We start from the raw sequence: 19,267 nt of genomic DNA, 5'->3' as shown, positions 1-19,267 counted from the left end.
TTCCTATCCAAACTTAGAGCGTGTTAAGTACAGCTTAAAATCTAATTAAAATCAATTTTTCGACTGTTATTTCACTATTCTAATCGTCATTTAATTTTTTTCTCAAAAGTAGGACACACTTTATCTCTAACGGTCAAAAAATCAATTAACAAAATCCTTACCGAACAAGCACTTGCCATTAATATGGATTGAAATGTCAATTTTGCCCTTAAATTTATCTAAATAAGAAAAAATGAATTAAAAAAAAGGTAGCTGATAAGTACTATTTGTGTATTTATTTATCCACATTATTAAATTTTTAAGTCGTCAATTTATTAATTTTTATCTAACTTAGGTTAACTTTCATCGTGTTTTTAGTGATGAACTAGTTTGAAGCATTTGGAAAAGGATGAAGGACTAATTGGCCATTCGATGAGAAGTTTGGAGACAATTATATGTTTAGTATATCTTGGGAAAGAATAATAAATAAATTAAGGAATTATTGATCGTCACAATTGCATAAATTGAGATAATTATCACTGGTTGAGAATTAGAACTAAGAATTGATCAATGACGTCGGAAATCCAATACGTTTGCATATTTGATTTTTTAACCAACTTTCATTGTTTTCACAAGTTTTAGTTATAAAAATTATTTAGCTATTCATTCGTTCGTCTTTTGATTACAAACACGAATTTAAATATATCAAATATACTAAAATTGATCTTTATTCCCTATAAGACGATAACTCTCTCATTACTATTATTACTTGTACAACGAATTCGTACGCTTGCGAGATTTTGACGAACAGTAACTGTCTTCATTATTAAAAACTAGCGCAAATATTTCTCAAGCATCTCAACCTCCAAAGCCACTACTGTAGACTCCACCCTTGCCGCGAGTATTGGATACAGTAGGGGTGAGTCATTGAAACTTTGAATTTTTTCTTGGGTAATTATATTCACACTACAATTTTTGTTAGATACACCACATTTTAATTGTATTGCAAATTCTTAATCTTTGCTCATTTTTGCACTTTTATTTCTTACTTTTTTAATTACAATCTTATTCTCAAACATTATCTTAATTTTTCAGATCTTATATGTAATGAAGATTTTCGTCCATAAAATTTATCAAGAGGCTTATTTATTTTCTCATATATTTTAAATAACAAAATAAGTTTGACGAAATTATTGTCGCTAATTTCAACACATTTGCAACAAAAAAAATTAAAAAATAAATAGAGAGTCAAAAATCGCAATATGAGACAAGGTATGCTAATTTTGCTTGAAGGTTAATGATTAGCATGCAATGAAAACAGTTGGGGATATAAATATATAAATGGTCAAAAATTGAAGAACGTCATTGCAATTTAAATAGGGGTGCTGTGATGTTAATATAATTACTTATTTATTTGATTTATGTTGTGTCATGTGTGTATACACACAGTGACACCCCTCAAACATTGAGGAGAGTCCACGAATAATTTATTATGCATGAACCTCCTTTCGTGTGAGGAGTTTAAAAGATTGTATACATCAAAGGTATACACGTACCATAATTCCCTTTTTCCCCTTGTTGCTGTGCATTATTCTTTGTACAATTCCCACCAGTTCCATTTTCTCGCGTACATCATCAGAATTTTTATTCTTTTTATTTATAGAGAGATTTTCTTCAGAAACTTTTTGAATTTAATCTAAAAACGTCGTCTTCCATTGGAGTCTTATGACAATACTTCCTCTTAATTTTTTTTCTTCTAATTATTTGTTTGTTGACTCTTGAATAGTCTACGATAAAAAGAGAACAATTTTTCGGAACCTCATAATCCATATTCCACTGCATTGTCGGCGACTAGTTGGGACGGCGGTGGAGGTTTACTGGAGCTTAGTGATGAAATGGATCTCTTCATATTTTTTTTTCAGTTATTTTGATTGATTTATTTTTTGTTTTTTTTTTGGTTTATATAAACTCGAGCAAAATTGAGGCCCCATTTGTTTGCAATTTTTTTAAGAATGAAAAATGAAAAATGAAAAATGAAAAATATAGCAATTACGGGCTCCACACAAGCGATAGAAATTCAAATTTGATGGCTTAATGTGATGGATAACGATCATATTTTTCATTTTAATGAGAAAAGAATGAGAAGCAAACAGGGGCTGAAATTTTAAATTATTTTAACAAGAACTTTGGACGAAAACTGATATTGAATTTGTTAACGTTCAAGGATACATGAACCAAGAAATAATAATTTAAAATTTCGGTTAAATGTAGATTATTCGCTATCAATTTTCAAAATACAGGTAAATCTAAATTCTCATGGTTAAAAATATTTTAGAATGAAAAGACAATGTGTATTTTAATATTTTTTCACAACAGCAAATATTATCTAATTCTTCTTTCCATATTTCCCCAGGAGAATATTTCATTTTACGATATTTAGAAGGAAACACGAGTTAAATCCCACGTGACATTGCCAGATAGAGCGAACTGTAAGAGGAAACTTCACATGACAAAAGAAAGAAAAAAACCGTTTCATCATAAAGATTAAAGAACAACAAAAACTGTAGGGAACAGCTTTCTCAATTCCTTTTACTCGTATAATTCATGCTTTCACCATTAAGATCTCACCACATAGCTTTTTAGGTACCTGTTGCAGTGATTCTCCTTCTTGCCATGCCTGCCCGATCAGAACCCCAGGTCCCACATGACGAACATATATAACAACTTGATCGTTGAACGGCCAAGGATGAATTGCTGAAATGACGGAGAACCAATGCTAAGTCAGCGATAACTAGAAACAACTCAAATGGCATCTAGAATATACAAGACGCTATGAGCAAAAGATTGAAACTATTATGCAACTCAGAACAGCATTTACGCAAAGTACCAAACAAATAAAGATACCTGGCTTGGGGAATCCTTGTGGATATTCTTTAAGGTTCAGGAGGCCATCTCCAAATTCATATGATAAATCACAAGGCTGCTCTGTTGACAACACCTCATTGGCTTCTCTAACGGTAAAATACAAAGGCGGAAAGAAGCTGAAAATTCCAGCCAGGAGAGACCTACCTGAGCGACAAACCTCATTACATTATGTAATAGTTCCCGAAAAACTAGCTGCATGATTCAATCTTCTATATATGCTTCTTTTTTTTCCTCTCCCTTTACATAAACTAAGAGGGTCAGGGAATCCAACCCAACAACGCACGCACGCACAAAGTTTAGGTGGAGACCCTAAATCCTGCCTAGACTTAGCTGGTGTTTTGCCAATATATATATATATATTTTTAAAAGGCCATACATGAAATCAAGAAAACCCTGGAGACACCAAAAGAGAAGGAAAAGAGAACAAAAATTTACATACATCAAGAATTTTATCTGTCGGATGCATCATCAGTGCCTAGGTGGTCATGGAGAAGTGAGAGACGTTTCATACACTAAAGAAAAGTCATCTTTTAGTATATATTTCTATTCTATTCGAGAGACAAAACAGCTTCTTCTATGTATTGAATTGTATGAAATTTCACAGGTGACCCCAATTAGCAGATTTTACTGTACACTAAAAGTAACTAGGCCCCCGTTTGGCCCCCCATTCTCTTTCATTTTTTTCCCTCACTCCTATATTTCAACCACACGATCTTCCAGAAAATAATATTATACGTAAATCGAAAACTTTTCATTCTTTTTTAACCACACATTCTTAAAAAAAAAAAAGTCGATATTGGTGGGTTTTTCTTTTTTAAACCAACAATTTTAAAAAAAAAAAAAAAAAAAAAAAAAAAAAAAAAACCTATTCCAAGCAAAAAAATGGGGGCCAAAAGTGGGCTAGGTATGCAGCGTCAGCTATGCGGCATCTCAGACAAGTTTGATGAAGTAAATTTCAGATTCCATGAAAATAATTTACTGCAAGTAGACTTAATCATTGGTCAATTTACCAATAAGACGTCCATATGTGTTCCCATCTTTGTAGCGGAATAAGGCCTGGCAAATTCAATGGGAAAGACAATTTTAAAATAACTCTCATATCTGAGAGGTCCATACGAAAAAAATAATAACTGAAACATATGTAAATATATAATAACTGAAACATACATAAATCAGGAAGTTTGATATTACAGATAAGAATGCTTAAAGAAGCAAAAATTTACCTTCTGGAAGAATTTGATCCAAGAAATAGGAAAAGGTCCTGTACCATAATAGTAAATTGTCACAAAATTTCTTCAACTTATTACCATGCAAATAGAATTGTATCATCCGCACAAGATTTCTTCATAAAGATGGCAACTATATATGTCTAAGCATGAGCAGTATGGAAAATTCAACAAGTTAGGAGGAAATTAACGATGCCCACAATATGAGTAGTCAGAAATAATAAATGGTATATGACACCCAGTTTTGCTAAAAGTTATAAAATTACTTCAACTTGGTCTAACTTGTTAGCAGTCTTTATTCCAAAAGTGAGCAAACGACAATTATACCGTTTTCCTTCTCTGTGAATTTTCTTCTGTATCATCAATTTGGAGGTTTGTTAAGAAAATGGTGTTTTGTGAATAGACAATGAAATTGAAGTAATAAAATGATTAATATAGATTGCGTACATAGATGTTTTGGCAAATTTAGGTGAATTACCTCCACTGGTTCGGCAATCCCACATTTCAAGAGAACTTGTGCCATTTTGATTAGAGAGCAAGCCAGATGCACTTTTATTCGCCAACTTGGCGTCATCATATCGTGTACCAGCTATCTCCCAAGCCCTCGATATAAGTCTAGGAGCAGTCCAAGGAAAAATAAGAGAGTGAGACAGGCATCATAATTAGTATTCCTCTTCCTATTCAAATTATCTATTAGAAATATAGAAGGCCAAAGGTTCAGGCAAAACAAAGAAGTGCATATTTGTCATATAGCAGCAAAAGTTTCTCAGGAATTGATGCAAAGGAAGGGAAGAGTAAACTGGGGATATAGTTGACTGAGATGCTGACTGGCTGATCGGAATTTTTCATAATTTTTATCATGAAAGACCCTAAATACAATCAGAAATATGCGAGGAAGAAAAAATCAGGTGTTGATAAGATTTTAAAACTTTACCGCCTCCGACTGACGCCTTTTAACAACGCCCTTTTCACCATCTCTGAATAGTTCCATGTTCAGATTAACCACTTCTCGTTCTTTATTTTCATGGAGAAGTGGGAAGCCAGGTAGGAATCTAGCAAAAGTAATAATCTTTCTATGGCAAAGGCCACCTAACAAATTAACTAAAAATTCTGGGTTCCAATTACTATTGCCAAGAGGTGTTCAACACGGCAACACCAAATGCACACTATAGAACTTATGTAACTCGTCGTTCAATTTCACATAAATAAAGATCATAACTTCGTACAAAATCTAAAATATCTAATGATAAAGGAGGAGTTTGCTTCAGTAATCAACCAAAAATGAGACAAAAACCTGGGTTTCAACAAGGTTAGAAGCCGATGCCGCCTTTCCTCTGGTATATCTTCAATTTTTTTCCTGTCCATGTATACATCAGAATAGAGCACAAAGCACATTAAAAACATTTGTACTAAAATTACCTAAATTTTTGTCTCCATAATTGAAATCATCTCCTACTTTTAAGGAACAAAACTCCAATATTATCTGAAACCAGTAATCTTATTCCACAAACATAAGGACATTAAAATCATGAGAACGTGTACTAAAATTGCAATGAATTTCCTCTCAAAAAAATAAAAATAAAATCTGCAAAATCATCCTAAGACATTCCTGATTGTTAATAATTATTTGAATAGCTGCCTACACCATGTTAGGCCGAGCTTAAAATTTTCGCTTATAAGTAAAGAAGCAGGTTCCAAATAAAATAATATTTTTATTGTTCAATGTTAAAAATAAGCAAGTTACTTATTTATACGGTATCATAAGATTACTTCTAAAAACTTCCTTTAATATTGAAGTACTTTTTTACTTAAAAAGTAAAAAAACGATAACATTTTTAAGTAACTCTTATAAGCTTAAGCTTAGCCAACATACTCTAAACAATCCCATCCAGATCAATACTGTAAATTTCAACAATATTTTCAGGCTCGAGAATTGTGCAATCAATGTTAAAAAATGCTTGTCCGTTAGCAATTTTTTAAAACTCAATGCTATCTCTCGTTCATAGTTTCAATAGAGTGAATACAATACAAACATAAAGTAATCCTAATCATAACTTTTGCCTAATTAGTCATCACATAGCGCTATGTTACCGAAAAAAGTCAAAAAAATCAAAATACCATAGATATGCGGCGGGATTGTAAGAAGATGGGTCCAACGGAATGAGCTCTTGGGGAGGGTCTAGAAATGCGACCACATCTTGTTCGTCCAAATAAGATATTTTCCCACTCGGCAATACTTCGTAGGGCTTCTCATCCCAAGACGACGTTGCCTCTGCATTTGAATTTGCCTCGGTACGGCCTCTGCGGATTTCCGCAATAGATAAACTTGTGTGCGCTGATCTCCACTTCTTTCCGTGGTCATATGGGAAGTTGAGCTGGTGGCAAAGGCGCAGAGGGTAATTGTAATGTAAGTAAGCCGCCGGCGTTGATGATGGGCGGCTCAATCCAACCACGCCGGCGTGACAGGTGGAGGTGCTAGCTCTCATTCTTTGTACATTTTCTTCTCTCCGGTTTTCTTCGTTTATAGGGTAAATTCCTCCAGGACCCAACCTTTTCTTGTGTTACATTCATGCCCCAATTTTAAAGGAGCGTTTTCAATCAGGCCCCGCTTGGGAGTAATTTTAACCATAGAAAACTAATTTTTTAGTCGTTATTTCACTATTTCAAACGTGATTTTTGACTTTTTCTCTCACAAGTAGCTCCAATTCTTCTCTTAATAGTCAAAAAAATCAATTCTCAAAATCACCTTCGAATAGACGCTTAGGCTTTTTAAAAACTTTAAATAAATCAAAAAGCTTATGAGTATTTAATATAATTTTTTTAAGACTATCTAGAAGTATTATTGTATTCTAGAAATTTTTATAAAATTTCTACATATTCAATTAAAATTTTTTAGAGTTCTCAAATGCTAATTTAATTAATACATTATTCCTCTTACTCTTCTTATTTATAAACGATTTATATACATGCTGAGCAAAACCAAAATGAAGCCATTTTACCTAATTTTTCATTTTAAACAAAAAAAAAGAAGTCTAAATACATTTGTCATAGAGATTAATTTATTTAGATTGTCACAAATATATGGTGAAAGGGAATTGGGAATACATTCGATCAATTTTCACCATATTTCCAAGCAACGAGTACCACATTTTACATCTACAATTAATTAACTAATGTCTAATGGAACGACTGACCACGAACGGATGTGAACAATAAATTTAAGACTTTGTACTACATTAACATAATCACATTCAATAATTCGTTTTAAAATTTACATATATCTATCTACATTTTTATGACAAGCACTTGCGATTATTCTCGACATTGTCATATAAAATTTTGTTTGAATAATCAATATATATTAGCCCTTGTTTTGTAGAAGTTAAAATTAGATTTTGATAAAAATTAATAAAATACATAATCGAAAAATTGTGAATTTTATGAAATATATGATTAAAATTAATTGTTCATTTTAATTTTCAAATACCATCGTTGATTCCTTAAAAAATAATTCTTCTCAAATAGGGCCATGACATGTGTCCTCCGTGAAAAAACAGGACCGATGTGGCGCTTTTTATGTAGCACGGCTAATCCTTAGAATAGACATAAAACAGTCGGTCCAATTAGTGCTACTTGCGTAATTTTCCAATCAATTGTTTGGGCCGGGTCAAATGGACTCAAACCGACTCCAAGATTTGGCTCTGTGAAGATACTAACTTCCAAAATTCGCAAAACCCTAAATCTTTCTCTACCTCCCTCCCCATCAAAATTTATCAGCCATGGTATGTTGAGTTCCACTCCCCCTTCGTAATATTTGCTATTTTTTGTTGAACTGCATTGATATTTAATTTTCCAAATGTTTTCAATTGTTCCGCAATATGTGCATTTCGTTATTAAACTGTGTTGATATCTATTATACCATTAACAGCCGCAAGGAGATTATATAGAGCTTCACAGGAAGAGACATGGCTATCGCCATGATCACTTCGAGCGCAAGCGCAAGAAGGAGGCGCGAGAAGTTCACAAGCGCTCTCAGATTGCTCAAAAGGTTCATCTTTTTTATCTCTTCCTTTCAGTTTTACCTTTTTTGAGAAAAAAATTCTGAAATTAGTTTGCTTAATTGAGTTGAACAGGCTTTGGGTATTAAGGGCAAGATGTTTGCTAAGAAACGTTATGCTGAGAAGGCCCTAATGAAGAAAACGTGAGTTTGTTTTGCAGTTCTAATTTCAGTTTTTTCCTTTGGTCAATGATGTAAATTTTTGGGATTGTTTCTATAGGAGCGCAATGAAATTATGAGCCTCATAAGATGTATTCTTTTATTTATTTGAAATTTTTGTAATGGTGGCTTTGGTTTATTCTTTGATATTTTTCTTTTAAGAACCCTTGAGGAATATAGACGCCATAAACTGAAACAATACCTGGCATGCTAATTTTCTGGGTTTATTTAAGGTTTTTAAGGACCCTGGAATCATATAGAAGTAGAAAATGAATACAATACCAGCCGTGCTAATTTTCTGTGTTTATTAACTAAATATTTTTTAGTGAAGTATTGTGGTTACTCACGCCGTTGATCTCAGTTTGATTGACATTGCAGCATGTTTAACCTTGGTATATGATTTTGTACAAGTGAACAAGGTCTTAAGACATATTAGTGGACTGTTATCTTTATTGTTGAGTCACGTTAATGGCATTCCGTATCTAGTAGACAACTGCTAGGATTACTTATGTGACTGTGTTTGTGTATATATTTTCAGTATGTATGATAGTGATATTGTTTCCTAAAATTTTGTTTGTGTTTCGTTTCCATTTTGGGTGAGGTGGGAGTGGGGGTTGGAAGGGAGTTGAGATCCTAATTGCCCTTTTTTCTGGGAACTGTTGATAGGTTGTAAAAGTAGGTTATTTATGTTTATGTTTTTTCCCCTTCTCTAAATTGATGTAAAGCTGCCAACTTTTTGGATGAATCTTTGTTTTCTGAAGCAAGCTTCTTCATTCAGCTTAGCTGTACATATTATTTTGATATTATATTCTAAAATGCTTGCAAAACCATTACCTTTGCCTTGTGCTCACGAAATGCTCCAATTTTCAATAGATTGGCCATGCACGAGGAGTCTTCAACTAGGCGCAAGGTCGATGATGATGTCCAAGAAGGAGCTGTCCCTGCTTATCTTCTTGATCGTGATGCAACAACAAGAGCAAAGGTGATTTTATATTACTTAATTTGCTTTATGTCTTACTTCTCCCTTATGATGGTAGATTGGGGGTAAAATCTACTTTATGTTTGTACTGTTAGTGAACGTGACATCACTGTGCGCTGCAGGTTCTTAGCAATACTGTCAAGCAAAAGAGGAAAGAGAAAGCTGGAAAATGGGAAGTGCCTCTACCTAAGGTAGCACAACTGTACTGCCTCTAATTTTAGACATGCTGCTTTATCTATAGGAGTTTCCCAATATTTTCAGCGGTTAATATGGAACTCATCAAGTAGGAAACCCCGATTCATTGCAATTTATATGTGTATAACCACAATTCTAGATGTTACACTGCAGTGACTTATCTAGACTCAATGCTCCGCTAAGGAAGATAGAAGAATAGGTAGTAGCACCCTCCTTAGTAATAAACAAAGATTGCATTTATTAGAACATATGGTGCCTCATTTGTAATATACTAAGTTGTCAGCTGAGAATAATTGCATGCACTGTCTGGAAAATAAGTTACAAATTTTTTAAGCTTTTAATACATGATAGGATTAATTTGTTTCTTGGATCAAGAAGAACTCATGTCCGAGACAATGTTCTATGAAACCTAAAAATTATTGTAGGGACATTACTGATTGTTGTATTTTGTAGCATAAGCTGTGATATCGATTGAAAAAAAAAAAAAAAAAAGGTTTGTTTTATAGAAGGTGCTAAAAAATGATTTCCGCAATCAATGTTTGGGTTCTGAGGCTTTGTAATTTCTAGTTTTTAAACTTGTTACCATCTAATTGTAACTGTTCAAAAAGATTTTTTTTATGTCTTGTGCTTGACTTTTAGTCATTTTAATCTTCAGTAGTCTTATCTTATCATGATTGTTATTCTTCCATGCTTAGATAAAGAACAATAAAGTCTGTAAGTCAATGGAACTGGAAAAACAAACAAAATACTGAGAATTTTTTTCCTTGAGTTAACCATTTGGAATGGATGGTGCTTCTTTCATGTACCCGGTTTTAGAACGTGGCAATGTGCAAATAGGAATCCTTGCTTGCATTACTGAGGTGTAAATATAATATGTTTTTGCATACTAGTTTGACTGAGCAGTATGGCTACTTCGTAATTCAACAAGTTGGTGACTGGATTTTATTTCGTTTTTGACTTTTTAGGTCAGACCTGTAGCTGAAGATGAGATGTTTAGAGTGATCAGATCTGGGAAACGGAAGAGTAAGTTTTGTGATGACATGTTTGGCTAAGCTTAAAAAGAGTTACTTATTTGGAAGTAATTCTTATTATTGTGAACTCCTACCATAAAGGGAAATTTATTTTAAAACAAAATGAATGAACTTCTGAGTTAACTTTTTAAGCCTCGCCAAGCATTCTTCTATAATCCTTGTTATTTCTGCTATTTATGGGATTTTGCTTGTTAGGTCATTTGCATTTGGAATTAGTTAGCTGGTAAATTCTCTCTCTCCTTATCCTCCCAATGGTTTTACATTGCAGCTAAGCAGTGGAAAAGGATGATCACTAAAGCCACGTTTGTAGGACCAAGTTTTACAAGGAAACCTCCGAAATATGAGCGTTTCATCCGTCCCTCAGGGTTACGATTTACCAAAGCCCACGTGACTCACCCTGAACTTAAATGTACTTTCAATTTAGAAATTATCGGCGTAAAGAAAAACCCCAACGGTCCCATGTATACCTCTTTAGGCGTTGTAACAAAAGGAACCGTTATTGAGGTAATTTTGGTTACAAAATATAACCAGTCTTTGATTTCAGCATATCATTTCATGCTTAACATCCGTTTTTCCTTTTGGTGACAATTCCAGGTGAATGTTAGCGAACTTGGTCTGGTCACCCCTGCTGGGAAAGTTGTGTGGGGTATGTTCATCCTTTCAACTACCCTTTTTTATAAATTAGAACAGATGGATTTCTACATGTTGCTTGTTTCTCATTTGCTCATGTATGGTAAATGCAGGGAAATATGCACAAGTTACTAATAATCCTGAAAATGATGGCTGCATTAATGCTGTTCTGCTTGTCTAGAAGAGGAGAAAGCTGTCGTCAGCTAATTTGTACCCGAGTAACTTTTGGACAAGTTCTGTTTGGGTGACACTGAGTTATTTTGAAATGCACCATAATTTTGTTTAAGCCTTTTCACTGTTTTGGTTTCCATGTTAGATTATTAGCAGTTTTGTATAATATGCAAATTGAGTTTTTCTTTGTGGATATTTTTCTCTGTTTTTGGTATTTTGTGTGATGCCAATGATAGACTAAGAGCCCGTTTGGTACCCATTTTTTTTCAAAATGCATTTTTCTCTCTTCTTTTAAACCACACATTCTTTATTAAAATAATATTGCACATAAATAATTTTTTTTTCTTATTTTTCAAGAAAACATTTCCCATCAATTTGCTTTTCAAAAATGCATTTTTACAAAAAAATATTTCTCAAACACCCCCTAAGGCTAGTAGTATGTTTGGCTGTGCTTAAGAAGGCAGCCTCTTTCCAATTTGTTTAATTGATGGAATTTTATGTGAACTTGGCTTAATGTGCTAAAATATACAGCTCAAGAAATTTTAAGAAACAACCCTGCTGCCCGTCCCTGACCTTGTCCCCAAGTCGGGATAGGGGCGCCCCTGTCTTCAACCCTGTCCCCAAGCTAGGGCAGGGAGCTTTGTGCTTTAGGAAATGGTCAAAAAGTAATTGAATAGTTAAATATTTTGCTAGTGCGTATGCGTTTTGAATTTGTAAGAAAAGATGAAAATAGTGAACGTTATATTGGTCAAATTGAATGGTGATGGAAAGTAATTATCAATTTGAAAGTAAAAATCTATTATTGTAAAAAATCCATTACAAAATGCTTTGAAGAGTGATAATAGTTAGTCTATCAATTTTTTGGTTACAAAAGATAAAGAAAAATTCTAAAAAATTTGTTGCTGACTTAGGGTTCCTTTGGGAAAGATTATTTCTAGAGAGTGCATAATTAAAACTATAAAAAATTATGAATTCATATAATTTATAATAAACGGTTGAAAATGATTTTGAAGAATTTTTTTTTTCAAAAAATCTCTCTCATACAAGTGTTTAAGCTATTATTTGTTGTTCATTTTTTGGAAAAATATTGTTTTGGATAGAGAACTTTTTGGTGAATGTGTGATTAAAATAAAAATTTTATTTTTTATTATTTTTGTGATTGTATTTGAAAGTTGAAATTTTAAATTGAGTAAGTAGAAAAAAAAAATTAAAAAAATTGAAAGATTTAAAAGCAAAACGGGAGCAGCCCAACAAAAAACACACATTCGGAACCTCCAATACATAGATCCTGGGACAGACCCAAACGAACCAAAATAATAGGCAGCCAAGACTCGAGAAGAGAGAGAAAAAAGAGGCAGAAATGGCGTCATATGCAGCAGTGCCGTTTTGGAGGGCAGCAGGAATGACTTACATAACCTACTCCAATCTGTGCGCGAACCTGGTGAGGCAGTGCCTCAAGGAGCCCTACCGCTCTGAAGCCTTGACCCGAGAGAAGGTCCACTTTTCCGCCTCCAAATGGGTCGACGGCAAACCCCAGAAACCCAGTAATCTATTTTTCTCTCCCGATTATTCTCCCGTTTTTAATTCTATACAGTAATATTTGTTCTGGAGATTCAGATCTTTTGGGTTTCTTTATAAATTTTAGTTGAATTTTCGTTTTCTTCCGTTTTCTAATAATTTTAAATATCATTTTTCGAATCTAGTCTTTATAAATAGCTAATCTTGATAAGATACTGCTTTGTGATTTTAAATGGATTATTCGCTGTACATGTAAAAGGAACTAAATTGTTTAGCAATCTTGGGAAAGTTTCTGAGATGGGAATATGGGGTGCTAGCAGTAGTTCGTATTATAACACTGCCATTATGTGCAAGAAATTTCATAAAAGTGTCTTGCTATTTGAGGGAAATTGAAATACTCTATGAAGTCTGCCATCTTTTCAGGGCTCTCTTTGTTTTTGCTTGTTTTCTATGAGAACTGAATATTATTTGTTGGGTGTTATTATGATTGCCATAAATTAGAATGAAAATCTGAAACAAGCAAAGTGACTGCACAAATTTATGGTAGTACACTTTCAACGTGAGGGTGACATCTAATTGTTATGCAGATTTTTTCTATAATAGAGTACAAGAGAGTCGTCTTTCTCCTCACACCTCTCATACACCCAAAATTAGCATGTAAAATTCTTAATACAGTAGGAATATTGGGACGACCTAATGCATTTATTCTGTACGTCATATTAGGCCTATGGTTGAATTGAAGGATAACTGTACAACTTGATAGGCTCCATAGTTTTAGAAAGGTAAGTTGATGTTTATTTCTGGTCATATAGAAGTTCTACAGACATAATTGTGATGATTACCGGCATAAGGATTTGATTACTTGGTAATTGAATTTAATCTTTGGCATTATTACCACCATTATTGTTTTACTTAACAAATGATCATTGGTAGAAAATTTCTAGTGTGAAGAAGCTCTATTAAAAATGTTTCTGTTCGTGCTTTTTGTTATTCTGTTGAGTAGAAAAGTGGCATTTTGATAAGAAGTTCGTGGTTTCTCTCGATAGCGAGGAGCTGAAGTGAAATTTTGGGGATTTAATGACCCACTTCCTGTTGAAAAATTTATGTCAAAAGACTTGGATGAGATGTGTTACAGTGGTCTTAAAACTCTTGCACGGTTTTACATACTAGCTGGTCAGCTGCCTTGAAGTGTGGACAAACAATTCTACTATGTGATTTACAAATCACTCAAATGTGTTTGTTTTCTTATTGTTGAGTAATTTTCTTGTTAAATTAACAAATATATTGTTGTTCCCGAGACTTCAAAGTTGTACCGATTGTTTTGTTAGTTGGTGAGGTAGTGGGGTGGTTGGACTTCGTAGTTCCTTTCCACAAGCTAAAATCTTTATGCTCATTAGTTTTTATTTATTGCTTTCAAAGGAGGATATCTGTGGTACAATAAGGCATCCTAATGTTATTTTCGTCAGTTTGTTGCATGTGTAGTTCATATTTGACACATAGCATTGTGCAAGATTAGGCACGAAAATATTTTATTTGTTTGTTGCTATTTTGATATCTACTGCCAAGTTTATTTTGCTTTCTTCTAATCAATTGTCATTGACTTGTGTTCTCAGTCATTCGATCAGATACTGGGGAAGAATGAGGATGGACAGAGGCGTTTAGTGCTTTACGAAGCTTATTCCTGCTGGAGGTCTTCTTTTTAAAACTTTTTTTTTTTTTTTTTTTTTTATCCCTAGCTTCAAACTTTTGGGGATATGAACTATTTACATCAGACAGTTGTCTGCTGAGTTTTCACTAAGTCACATGTAATAATGTAACTTTTGTGACCCAGTTTGTGCTGCTTCTTTTTTGTCGCTGAATGAATAATGGTTTTTCTTCTTTCAACTCTGTGATTCTTGAGCAGTGAATATAACACCATGCCAACTCACTGTATTGGTCTTTTCTCAGCAGCCATTTTAACTTTCAGCTTCATCCACCTTGAAACTTTCACGATCCCAACTTGTGAGTTTGTTTCCTCTGACTAGTCTAGACATATGACCTACACACTTACTACCTCTTCATCTTTGTGGCTTTGACAACGGTCATGTTTAAATGCACCTTTTGGACACGTTTTCTTCTAATCCACTGTGAAATCTTAAGATTAGGAGACGAAGAAGCGTAAAAATTACACTAACTAGTAATAGGAAGTAAATCATTGTTTTTAGTTAGTTAATTGTTAGTGGCATCAACAAAATCATTTCGCTCAAGGGAAGCACACTCAAAGAATGGCATAGGGTCCTTCATTTCTACTATTTTACAGCTCCCCCCTCATTTTTTATTAAATAATATACAAACGTGTTGAGAACTCGATATAAATTGTTGAAATAGCTTTATTTCGTATTTCCTGAATCTTATTCTCTTTTTAAACTTGATGATAAGTAATTTTAAGTACAACTAAACAGGCTATGTTTCACTGGTTCAACCAAAATCCACATTAAGGAGACAATTTTAGTAAAGTTGGATGAAATTATTACCCATATTTTCAACATTGAAGATATAATTCTTACGAAATCTCTGAAGAACACATTTACTAATAAGAAATTATTAAAATCTGGCAGAGAAGAGGGATGAGTCCTTTTGATAATTGCAATTATTGTTTGGAACGTGCTATTTGCACAGGGTCCTGTGCACAGGCTGTGCACAGGGTGTGAGAGGGGGGGTGGACCCCACAAACATGTGGGGTCCACCCCCCCTCTCACACCCTGTGCACAGCCTGTGCACAGGACCCTGTGCAAGAAGAAATATCCTTATTGTTTTCCTTTCCCTTCGATACTAGGGAAAAATGTTCAGAATGAGATTATGCTAACATTTCTATTTATTGGGTTAGCTACAAATACATTACGTTGTAGAAATATTCAAAATTTTGTCAGGTTTATATGATATCATGATATGGAGTTCCCGGTTCTGTTGTAGAGAAACCTTCTTCTTGAGAAAACACTCCTTCAGGGTGATAAAAAGTGCTGATTGCTGGACTTCGTGGAAAGTCTGGAGATACTGCAATTGATTCAGCTGTTCTGTCCCCTTCACCTATCCCACCTTGTTTTTTGGATCCTTCAGATGACTTATTGTTTTCCTCGTCAAAGGTTTTTGCTAGTAAAGAAAGCTTTTGTGTGATGGAAGTGCCTGAGGCTAAGATGATTCTGTTCTCGTAAAAGAAGATGGACAAGTATATGATGAGAGCACATGATGATGATACACCTGCAGTAAGAAAAAGGCCCTTGAAGCTATCGAGAGAGAGACGATTGGAGATAATCACAGTTCCATCTTTCCCAGGGCAACCTTCTTCCTCACCGAACCATTCTCTTGATATTCTCACCATTTTCTCTCCCTCTGTCACATTCAGAATTGCTCTTGAAAACTCAGGGACTAGGGGAGAACCCTTTGGAAATGCCTGAGAATTTCCAGGGCAAAATAGAATAAAGCACCAATCTAATGAAATATAGACTGAGAAAGCTATATTGCAAGAATAAGAAGATGATGGACATTTCATAAGTTAGAAATCATATGGTGTCCGTATCAGATTGCTAGAAAAGTGAAGATTCAGAAACTTGGAGGAATTTGAGAATACGGACTTACAAATCCAAAGCCAGCGGCTTTGTAGGTTGGACCAACAATGGCGTACTTGCTGCAGTGCTTAGCAAGGAAAGGCCTAATATAAGGAAGTTCATCAACAATTGCAGCAACTCCACCATTTCTGCTACCTCTGGAAAGGGCTTCGTTGTACTCCTCGTAAGTGCTATAATTTCTAAATTTGGAGCTATCAAACTTCAAGTCCACGAGGAGTCCTGGAATAAATGATCCACTATGGTAGCCAACGTACTCTCCATTTTTTATCAGATCGTAGATAGAAGGTTGAAGCTGTTGTACAGTTAACATGGATGTCAAGCTGGCTGTGTAGCTTGATGTCAGTACAAGAACCACGAACACCCATACAATAACCACAAATCTTGATAAGTTGTTTACTACTTTCTCCTCTGTCACAAGTGCATTTGATGCAGTGTATATTTTAGTTTCTGCTAAGATGGATTAAAGATTTTCGGTAGACACAATATTGTTAATTGAAGTGGATTAAGAACTTACTATGGGCGAAAACAAGTGTTGAGAAGGAGAACCAGAAGATCATTCCAATTTGTTGGGAAGGTGGACCTCTGAATTCTTTGTTCACACGATGCTCGAGAACCCAAACCACGAATCCAGTGTAGATGAAAAATCCTCCAATTGTTAACCAGAGGTCCATCGTAAGAGGTTTCATGAAAATCCAGGCATTCTTCCTCTCATCATTCTTGATTGGTACAATTGTTGACACGCCAGATTCTGTGAAAGGTAAGGTGAAATCAACGAACCTGGATCTGTTGGTTACAATGGTCACGTCTCCAACAACCGCATCATATTTCTGTCATTGACAGGAATGTAGCATGGAAAATAGATGCAGATGGCATAAATAAACTGATACACAGCATTAAAAAAGACTTGATTCTTAAGCTTCTGCATTACCTCGAGAAAGATCTGGTAAACAAGTTCATCGTAAGTTCCAGCACTCTGACCATCAGGGGTTGCGAAAGGAATAAATTCGTAAGGGACAAGGTATGGCAATGACTTCACCACTTCTTTGAACACATCTATGCAGAAACCTGTTGCAATAAAATCATTTCTTTCAGGGTTCTTTTCCACTTTTACAAATTCACTGAACCCTCTTTTGACAGGAATTCCGATTCTCAACTTCTTCCCGCCAGTTGGCACTTGCCAGCCTTTCGGAATAACTCCAGTCTCACCTGGCCAAACAATGGCTACAAGATTATCCTTGTCGGTCGGATACACAGCTTTACCATTTGGTTTCATTGTCTTTGAAATGCCATGTTGTTCAGTCCAGTATCCAATTGTCCTATCTCCATTACCAATTACATTCACAATCTCATACGTAGATGGCTGTAGTTGTCCATCAGTGATGTGGAAATCGCCACTTAAACCTTTGAAATTAATATTCCTAACTGAATCAACAAGTGTTGGTCCAATATTTGAAGTTCCAATTGCGTCCAGGTCTGTCGAGTTCTCTCTAGTCACTGGTTTTTTAAACTGCTGGACGACTGCACCAACTTTGTCCACAGCTGTTGCCAATGCCGTAACCATGTCATATGCCCACAGCCCATAAACATTGAGATGAAGATTATCCGTGTCTGGATTCTCATCCTGGAATTTCTTTCTCCATCTTTTAGTGAAGTAGCTGAGTTTATTAGATTTCGGGATATGAGCCTTCACCCCTATTACGCCTTGCATTGCATCAATGACTATTGAATCCACAGAATCCAAGAGACTAGTCAGTACATCAGCAATGATCCAGGCATATCCCTTGGTCATCATTTCTGCTTCTTTTGCCCTCAGAAAAAAACTAGAAGCAAGACAAGGTAGCATGTGCACAACAAAAACCTCAGTCTGCATAGTCTTTAACTTGTAAAGCTCTTGAAGTATTTGTTCATCTGTAGCTGAAGGAGATATAATACTTTGATAGGGGACAAAAGCATCGATTTCTAGCATGGCATCAGTCAAGAAAGGTACTATTCCACTACCGTAATTGTTATCCTGGTATATGAATACTACTTCCCTCCACCCAAAGGCTTTAACGATTCCAGCAATGGCTTTAGCCTGGAAGGATGAACATGGCGCTGATCTGATGAAGTACGGGGATTCTTTGGGAGACAGAGAAGGAGTTGACGATGGAGAAATTATTGGAATATTCACTTTGTTTCCTAGATCGATTACAAAGTCTGCTTGTGTTGATTTTTGAGGCCCGAGTATCGCCTGTACTTGGACGTTTTTCAGCAGGTCTATGGCTGCAATAAATGCCAAACAATTAAACCATAGATTTGTTAGTCAATCGATGCACAAATTGGAGTCAAGTTTTGAACATGGAAGATGAAAAGAAGAATAGACAACGAACATGCCTGCAGATGCTGCATCGACATCATCATTGTTGGAATTCCTCAGGTGAGTGACAATTCTTGTGCTATAATTGTGATTGGTATAGAAATCTTCAATTGCCATCAACATGCAAGTCCGGCTTATTTTTCCAACATGTGTGTCCAAATCAAGAATTATCCCAACATCAACCTTTACAGCAGTTGCATTCTCACCATCCAATGGTGCAATGCAAAAGCTTATGATGAAAAGGAACACATAAAGCCCGAAGAATATTGGATTCTGCATAGGAGGAGCTCTATGATTATCCCAACCAATAAATTTCTCTCCTACTACGCCGCATGCAAGAAGGAAGTTTGAGCTTGATGCAAATGGCTTTGAGATTTCGAAAAACAAAAGAATAATATAAGTTGATAAGTTTTGCAAAGACAAAAGTTCAGAGTTG

General features: G+C 34.9%; 4 protein-coding genes across 5 annotated transcripts; 2 read left to right on the top strand and 2 right to left on the bottom strand.

Annotated features, from left to right (window-relative positions):
* Positions 1-2,361: 2,361 nt before the first annotated feature.
* Positions 2,362-6,675, bottom strand: LOC111407784. 2 transcript variants are annotated; one of them, XM_023037492.1, is made up of 7 exons: positions 6,249-6,675; positions 5,425-5,487; positions 4,609-4,745; positions 4,128-4,165; positions 3,915-3,960; positions 2,884-3,048; positions 2,362-2,733 (listed from the first exon to the last, which is right to left on the bottom strand). In XM_023037492.1, exons 1-7 carry the CDS (start codon positions 6,614-6,616, stop codon positions 2,582-2,584), a joined length of 969 nt encoding a protein of 322 aa, XP_022893260.1. In that variant the 5' UTR covers positions 6,617-6,675; the 3' UTR covers positions 2,362-2,581. The 2 variants fall into 2 exon arrangements, with proteins under 2 accessions (XP_022893260.1, XP_022893326.1); XM_023037558.1 differs by having other exon boundaries at positions 2,384-2,733; positions 2,884-3,044.
* Positions 6,676-7,806: 1,131 nt separating this feature from the next.
* On the top strand, positions 7,807-11,566 carry LOC111407716 (ribosome biogenesis protein NSA2 homolog). The gene is made up of 9 exons (XM_023037389.1): positions 7,807-7,912; positions 8,059-8,178; positions 8,264-8,331; positions 9,220-9,328; positions 9,448-9,516; positions 10,486-10,543; positions 10,820-11,055; positions 11,146-11,197; positions 11,295-11,566. The coding sequence occupies exons 1-9, from the start codon at positions 7,910-7,912 to the stop codon at positions 11,360-11,362; spliced, it is 783 nt and encodes a 260-aa protein (XP_022893157.1). The 5' UTR covers positions 7,807-7,909; the 3' UTR covers positions 11,363-11,566.
* Positions 11,567-12,628: 1,062 nt separating this feature from the next.
* On the top strand, positions 12,629-14,754 carry LOC111407636 (ATP synthase subunit epsilon, mitochondrial). The gene is made up of 2 exons (XM_023037288.1): positions 12,629-12,896; positions 14,484-14,754. Exons 1-2 carry the CDS (start codon positions 12,713-12,715, stop codon positions 14,510-14,512), a joined length of 213 nt encoding a protein of 70 aa, XP_022893056.1. The 5' UTR covers positions 12,629-12,712; the 3' UTR covers positions 14,513-14,754.
* Positions 14,755-15,662: 908 nt separating this feature from the next.
* Positions 15,663-19,156, bottom strand: LOC111407566 (glutamate receptor 2.7-like). Its single transcript, XM_023037177.1, has 5 exons — positions 18,849-19,156; positions 17,404-18,737; positions 16,990-17,302; positions 16,486-16,883; positions 15,663-16,300 (listed from the first exon to the last, which is right to left on the bottom strand). Exons 1-5 carry the CDS (start codon positions 19,108-19,110, stop codon positions 15,782-15,784), a joined length of 2,826 nt encoding a protein of 941 aa, XP_022892945.1. The 5' UTR covers positions 19,111-19,156; the 3' UTR covers positions 15,663-15,781.
* Positions 19,157-19,267: the final 111 nt, after the last annotated feature.

Source organism: Olea europaea, chromosome 1 (assembly GCF_002742605.1).
Source record: "Olea europaea var. sylvestris chromosome 1, O_europaea_v1, whole genome shotgun sequence".
NCBI lineage: Eukaryota > Viridiplantae > Streptophyta > Magnoliopsida > Lamiales > Oleaceae > Olea > Olea europaea.
This window is presented reverse-complemented; position numbering and strand designations above follow the sequence as displayed.

What these genes read in the sequence shown, in the direction of transcription:
- LOC111407784 (XM_023037492.1), bottom strand. Translation starts at nt 6,616, where the DNA reads ATGAGAGCTAGCACCTCCACCTGTCACGCCGGCGTGGTTGGATTGAGC. An exon ending in GGATCAAATTCTTCCAGAAG is followed by an intron (nt 3,961 to 4,127) that starts GTAAATTTTTGC and finishes TGAATTTGCCAG; the next exon opens with GCCTTATTCCGCTACAAAGA. An exon ending in ACAAGGATTCCCCAAGCCAG is followed by an intron (nt 2,734 to 2,883) that starts GTATCTTTATTT and finishes CCGTCATTTCAG; the next exon opens with CAATTCATCCTTGGCCGTTC.
- LOC111407716 (XM_023037389.1), top strand. An exon ending in CAAAAGGAACCGTTATTGAG is followed by an intron (nt 11,056 to 11,145) that starts GTAATTTTGGTT and finishes TGACAATTCCAG; the next exon opens with GTGAATGTTAGCGAACTTGG. An exon ending in TGCTGGGAAAGTTGTGTGGG is followed by an intron (nt 11,198 to 11,294) that starts GTATGTTCATCC and finishes TGGTAAATGCAG; the next exon opens with GGAAATATGCACAAGTTACT.
- LOC111407636 (XM_023037288.1), top strand. Translation starts at nt 12,713, where the DNA reads ATGGCGTCATATGCAGCAGTGCCGTTTTGGAGGGCAGCAGGAATGACT. An exon ending in CGGCAAACCCCAGAAACCCA is followed by an intron (nt 12,897 to 14,483) that starts GTAATCTATTTT and finishes TTGTGTTCTCAG; the next exon opens with TCATTCGATCAGATACTGGG.
- LOC111407566 (XM_023037177.1), bottom strand. Translation starts at nt 19,110, where the DNA reads ATGCAGAATCCAATATTCTTCGGGCTTTATGTGTTCCTTTTCATCATA. An exon ending in TGTCGATGCAGCATCTGCAG is followed by an intron (nt 18,738 to 18,848) that starts GCATGTTCGTTG and finishes CATTTATTGCAG; the next exon opens with CCATAGACCTGCTGAAAAAC. An exon ending in AAGCCGCTGGCTTTGGATTT is followed by an intron (nt 16,301 to 16,485) that starts GTAAGTCCGTAT and finishes GGAAATTCTCAG; the next exon opens with GCATTTCCAAAGGGTTCTCC.